The sequence below is a fragment of the Orycteropus afer genome, unplaced genomic scaffold, assembly GCF_000298275.1.
Source record: "Orycteropus afer afer isolate SDZICR_OR568_19922 unplaced genomic scaffold, OryAfe1.0 scaffold00507, whole genome shotgun sequence".
Taxonomy (NCBI): domain Eukaryota; kingdom Metazoa; phylum Chordata; class Mammalia; order Tubulidentata; family Orycteropodidae; genus Orycteropus; species Orycteropus afer.
Genome location: NW_006922094.1, coordinates 1,134,436 through 1,140,610, shown reverse-complemented (window position 1 = coordinate 1,140,610; position 6,175 = coordinate 1,134,436). Strand labels below are relative to the sequence as shown.

The following is a 6,175-nucleotide window of genomic DNA, read 5'->3' as shown; positions in this document are numbered from 1 at the left end:
GGGGTCAGAGAGGGGCTAGGGGTAGGGGCTGAATGAGGGGTAGGCTGGGAAGAAGGGCAAGGGAGGGGTCTGAGAGCTGAGGCAGGTGGCCCAGGTGCGGCCCAGGCAGGCAGCCGAGGTGTGGCCCAGGCAGGCAGGGGACTGTGAGATGTTGCTGCCTCCCCCAGCCCCCATTCTCGTTGCTCTTCTTCCTCACAGATTCCAGAGGAGGTGGGTCTCAGATGGGATCCCCATCCCCAAAAGAGAGACCCGGGGCCTTGGACAACCTGAGGTCCAAGTCCAGGGTTAGGGAGGGGGGATCCACTCCTGGGGCAAGCTTAGGCTGCTGGGTGAGAAGGGGTGGGTTTGGGCGGGGTTCTCTAGAGGGGTGCGGTGGGCTGGAAGTCTGAGCTGGGCTCAACTTGGGGGGTCGTGGTCATGCCTGGGCGCGCCTCCCTCCTGCCTTGCCTCCCCAGTTGCTGGGCCTCTGGGACTCTCCGCGCAGCCGCGAGCTCCTGCCGGGCCTGCTGCGCGCCGACCGCTCGCCCTTCTGCGCCCGCCGCGACGTGAGCCGCCGCTGCCGCCTGCGGCCGGGCCACTACTTGGTGGTGCCAAGCGCGGCCCGCGCCGGCGACGAGGCCGACTTCACGCTGCGCATCTTCTCAGAGCGCCGCCACACGGCCGTGTGAGCCCCGCCCCGGCCGTGTAACCTGGGGACCTGGCCCGGGCTCCCTGAACCGCATAGACCAGCCCAAAGCCCCCCGTGCCCGTTTCCCGAGGCCCCCGGACCCACCTCCGAATCCCCAGCCTCGCGTGGCGTAGCCCCGGGCCCCGAGACCCCCTCGCCAGGCCCCGCCCCGGGGCCCCGCCCGTCTAGGGACCAGCCCTCCCCCCCATTCCCCTCTGTAATTTGCAGGGAGATCGACGACGTGATCAGCGCAGACCTGCAGGTCCTCATGGTGAGTGACTGCTCCGGGAGGGGGCGAACGCGCGGAGGTCCCCTGGGCCAAAACTAAACACTCTCCACCCTACAGGTCCCCCACGTGCTCCTGGAGCTGGGCTTGGAGCAGTTGTTTCTGGAGCTGGCAGGAGAGGTGAGGAGGGGGCCAGGGCTGAGGGAGTCGCTCCTCTCTTCTATCTTTCTTGTTGTTAGGTACCATTGAGTCGGTTTCGACCCGCGGAGACCCTGCGTAGAACGGAACAAAACACGACCGGGTCGCTTTGTGCCTTAGTTTCTCCCTCCGCTGCGTGCTTGCGTCCCCTGACCCGCTTCCGTCCCTTTGCTCAGTCTGCCGCCCGCGCCAGTGTTCTGTAATACCCTCTCGTCTCCCTTCACATGCGGCCAGCCCTGGAACCCTCTGTGACCCCTGCCTGGGCTGGGCTCCTGCACCCACTGCGCCCCTGTCGCAGTCCTGACCACTCTGGGCTGCCACTTTCTGGCGGATGGGTCTCTCCCCTGCGGACTGTGAGAGGGGCAGCTGTGTCCCCACACTGCCCAGCACAGGGTGGGCCCGGTGCACCTTGTGGGACCGACTTCACCAGGAGTGGTGGGTCCCACAGTCGACCTCTCCCCGACCAGGAGGAAGAGCTCAGTGCCCCCCAGCTCCAGGTCTTATTAAGCATTGCCCTGGAGCCTGGTGAGTTGTGTGTGTGTATGTATGTGTGTGTGATGGTCTTGGCCAGGGGTCCTTGCAATCAGATCTAAACCCCTGTGTGCGAGTCAGGTCACAGTTGCAGGACCTGTGGCCAGCGTCATGGCCACTGATAAACTCCCCTTCTTCGAGTGAGAGACTGGGATTATCTGCTGTGAGCAGACTCTCATCCACCCTGTCTGTTCAAATCCCAGTTTTGCTAGTCACCTAGGCTCTGCGCCTCGGTTTCCCCATATACAAAACAGGGATAGCAACAATTCTTAGGGTTTTATTTTTAAAAAAATTTATTGTGATCTGGGTGAAAGAGCAAATTCTTATTCCATACAATAGTTCATACACATTTTGTTTCATGACATTGATTACAATCCCCACAATGTAACAGCTCTCTTCCCACCTCCTCCCTGTAGTTACCTCTCCCCTGTGAACTTTCCTGTGCATTCCTGCTCCCTGAGCCATCTCCCTGTGCAAATACTTCCCTTCTGTTCTCCCACGATTGATTACTCTAAGGAGTATATCTGCCTGATGTAAATGTTCACCCCATGTGTCTATTGTTTGGCTGGAAGCCACAGGAGTGAGTTCAATTCCAGGCCTGAAGGAACTAGGGGCCATAGTCTCACCAGGCTCCATCAGACCAGTAAACAACAATGCTTACTTTAAAGAGTTAACACCCTCAAGGCAGTTACAATGCCAGCTGCCTCACAGGAGTGCCATTTTTGAGGGTTTTCCCCTACAGGCAGGGCCCACACCCGGACCCCTGCAGAGATTGGGCTCAGGACCTGTGAGCAGCTGCTGCAGTGCTTTGGGGTAACGGGGACAGTGCTTGGGCTGGGAGGGGGTTTGGGCCTCTGCTCCCCTTCTAAGGACACTAAGCTTTACCAGCCATCCTCTCCCTAGGGTGGGAAAAGCCTGGCCCTGCCCCACTTCCAGCAGCTTTGGGGCCGCCTCCTAGAGTGGCAGGTAAGGTGGGGGCTGGGTGAGGCTGCCTCCTTTTGGAGGGAGGAGTACCTCCGCTAAAGGGCTAGAGATCCCCAGAGGACAGGGAGAGACTGGACCACCCATGCCGATATCCCCGCCCCAGCCACCCCTGTGGTCTCTCTAGGGGATGCTGGCACTGGCCAGGCCGTGCTGGTACTATTTTAGACTGGGAAACTGAGGACCAGAGTGGCTAAACTGCTTGCCCAGGGTCCACAGGTGGGAAGAAGGGAGCTGGGACAGGAAGCAGGCGGTCCGGTCTCCGAGGACCTTCTCAGCTCTCTTCAGGGTGCTGAGGCCTGGGGCTGGCAGTGACCCCACCTCCCCGCCCAGGCCACATTTGACAAGTTCGATGAGGATGCCTCGGGAACCATGAATTCCTACGAGCTGAGGCTGGCGCTGAAGGCAGCAGGTGTGGACAGCGGCGGTGGGGGCTGGGCACTCCGGACGGGCCTGCTCCCCCTCCCAACCCCTTTCCTCAGAGTCCCACTGCCCACTGGGCTGTGGTCACCCACAGGCCCACGCCTTAATTGCTGCCAGTGCCTGGCAGAGCCTCAGGGACCCTGACAGCGGCCCAATGGCAGGACTCATGTGCACATGGGGAGAGGAGGGCGTGACCTGGAGGGAGGAATCTGTTCCATACACTCCCCTCCCTGTCTGCTGTGCTGGGGGGTTCGTGGTGACCAGAAGCCCTCTGACCTCTATAGCTTCCACCTCAGAGGCCAACAGAGCCAACTAACAGTGACAGCCTACAAGGGTCAGGCTGGGGGTGGGGGTGGGGGTGCAGGCAGAGGGGTTGGGCTAGGCTGGGGAGGTGCAGGGGGCTGTGGGAACCCAGAGGGGGGGCCTGATGCTTCGTGCTGGGGGTGTCCCGGGGGGCTTCCTGGAGGAGTGCATGATGAGAAAGAATGCTCTGAACCGAGAGGACAAAGGTGTTCTGGGCAGAGGGAATGTCATGTGCAGAGGAGGCAATAAAAGCCCAAGGACCAACTGGGAAGATGGAGGTGGGGAGGAGGAGCAGGTCTGCAGGAACCACACTAGGCAGCTGAGGGCAGTGCAGGCTCTGGGAAGGGGAACAGAGGGCCTGCTAACCTCTTGGTGAGTAGTCTCATGAGCACATGGGGACCCCACACAGGACAGAACAGATGAGCCTTGAAAGTTCAGTCTCCGTGAAAGGGCCTTCCTGCCTGTCTGGCCGCATTCCCCCACAGCCCCACCCAAACACACAAGGGCAGCTGGAGAGGGTGAGGGATTTGTGGGGGGGCACACAGCCAGCATCAGGCCACAGGCCTCTGGACTTTGCCCTGCCAGACAGCACCCAGGACAGAAAGCAAAGAACACTCACTGCCGTGGAGTTGGATCCGACTCATAGTGACTCGTCTTTGCAGTATCACTGTGGAAGCAGATTGCCCAACTTTCCTTTTGAGGAGTGGCTGGTGGGTTTGAGCCACCAGCCTTCTGGTCTGCAGCCAGATGCCTTAGGCGCTGCGCCACCAGAGCAGGGCAATCGCTGCCTGGTGTCAAGTCCGTCGCAACTCACCACGCGCAAACAGTAGAACCGCCCCACGGTGTTCTGGGCAGTAATCTTTGTGCGAGCAGACTGCCAGGTCTTTCTCCCAGAAAGCCACCAGGTGGGTTCAAACTGGCAGCCTTAGGTTGGCAGCTGAAATGTGCTTACCCACTGTGGCACGCAGTCTCCCTATCAGCCCTCGGTGAATATTTGAGTGATGTAAGGCGCACAGATAGCAGGCTACAGGAGGCAGTGAACGCACATGCCGTTCTGTCTAGCGGGGTGGAGGGGGCAGAGTTGAGCCTCTGTGACCTGCAAGGGGTCAAGGACCCCCATTTGAGGCTTCTAAGTGCTGCGATTCCACAGCACAGACTTCTACTTTAGGTGGACTCCATGGGGGCTGGCTACAACATTGCACTGCATAGAAACATCTCCAGTGCCCAGGCAGCCAGAGTTCTGCAGAACTGGAAGGGACGGTACCGAAAGCCAGCCCTTCCGTGTCCAGCACTATGCTGAGTCCTCCATGTAATCCTCCCACCACTCTCTGGAGCCAGCTGTCACAGTCCCCACCCACCTCATAGACGAGAACCTTGAGGTCCAGAGCAGTGAAGGGTTGTTTGTGGTTTGGGGCCAGGCTGGGAAGTGAACCCAGGCTGCTGCACTGAGGCCGAGCAGGCCCTGGGGCTACTTCTTCCTGGCGATCAGGGCTCACAGGGGCAGCCCAGTCTAAGAGGTGGCTCCCCCTAGGCTTCCATCTGAACAACCAGCTGACCCAGGTCCTCACTAGCCGCTACCGGGATAGCCGCCTGCGTGTGGACTTTGAGCGCTTCGTTTCCTGCGCAGCCCGGCTAACCTGCATCTTCCGTTAGTGCCACCCCAGGCCTGGGTGGGTGGGGGCGCGGGGCTGGTGGGATGGAGCTCATCCCTGCCCTCTCACACAGGCCACTGCAGCCAGCATCTGGATGGGGGTGAGGGCGTCATCTGCCTAACCCACAGACAGGTGAGCCCAGGCTGCAGGGTGTGGGTGGCTCTGGGGGCTGAGGTGAGAAGGCGCTGCCTCCAGCCTGCTGTCCCCTCTCTCCCCCCCAGTGGATGGAGGTGGCCACCTTCTCCTAGGATCTCAGGAACAAGTGCCTGCTGCTGGAGGCAGGGGAGCTGCTGGGGCCACCTTCCCCTACCCTAGCCCAGGGCTCACTCCCCAGAGGAAGGGCTGAGGCCCAGCAGAGCCACCTTGCCTCCTCTAGCTCCCTGCCTGGCCCCCCGTCGGAGGCGCAGACATCACGTGGTCCAGAGCATGGAATTGAGCTGACTGCCCAGTGATGCTGGGCTGCCACCGTGCCTCTCTGCCCCTCGCTCTCATCTGCCACCTGTGTGCCTGCCTTGTGCACACACATCAGTTAGCCTGTGCTGAGGGCTCAGCACCAAGCCTGGCCCGGGGTGGGTGTGGGGCCCACACTCAGGGAGCAGGGGTGGGGCTCCACTCCTGCTGCTCCCAGGGAAAGGGGTTCCACAAGCACCCTCCTGAGGTGTGGAGGGCAGAGACAGGAGAGAAAGAGAGAGAGGACACTCTAGGAATCCTTCTTAAAAATATTACATGTTTTATTTTCCTGTCCCCAGAAGGGTGGTTTATCCAGAAACCGAGAAAAAAAAAAAAATCAGAATAAACTAAAAAAAAAAAAAAAAAAAAAAAAAAGGGGGGGGGATGGGGAGCAAAACCATCAACTAACAGGCGGCCGGGCCAGCGTCACCCTCCACCTTGGGAGGGCCCAGAGACCCAGGCCGACATAAAGCCAACAGCGGGACTCAGTCAGGGCCAGGCAAGGGAGAATCAGCTATTCTTCATTCCAAGAGCGAGAGGCAGCAAAGACGAGTTGCTAGGTGGATATATATTTATATAATAAATCCGTAAGTTAATAAAGTAAATAGTAATCTCTGAAAGTTTTTCATTTTTTTTTTTTCAGCTTTTCTTTTTTTTTTTTTTTTGGTGGATTTTTTGCTTTTGTTTGTTTTTGGTCCTTAGAAAACATGAAAGAGAAGCAAGTCTGGGCGAGCGAGGCGGGGC

At 59.3% G+C, this 6,175-nt stretch overlaps 1 protein-coding gene across 1 annotated transcript in view; it reads left to right on the top strand.

Annotated features, from left to right (window-relative positions):
• The window catches only part of CAPN12 (calpain 12), a 10,826-nt gene extending 5,597 nt beyond the window's left edge, over positions 1–5,229 (top strand). The window contains exons 11-21 of the mRNA XM_007955517.1: positions 199–210; positions 456–664; positions 896–938; positions 1,014–1,073; positions 1,559–1,616; positions 2,365–2,435; positions 2,526–2,588; positions 2,937–3,015; positions 4,861–4,977; positions 5,055–5,113; positions 5,203–5,229. Of these exons, the coding sequence (XP_007953708.1) occupies positions 199–210; positions 456–664; positions 896–938; positions 1,014–1,073; positions 1,559–1,616; positions 2,365–2,435; positions 2,526–2,588; positions 2,937–3,015; positions 4,861–4,977; positions 5,055–5,113; positions 5,203–5,229 (798 nt within the window). The remainder of the gene's footprint in view (positions 1–198; positions 211–455; positions 665–895; positions 939–1,013; positions 1,074–1,558; positions 1,617–2,364; positions 2,436–2,525; positions 2,589–2,936; positions 3,016–4,860; positions 4,978–5,054; positions 5,114–5,202) is intronic.
• The last annotated feature ends 946 nt before the right edge of the window (positions 5,230–6,175 follow it).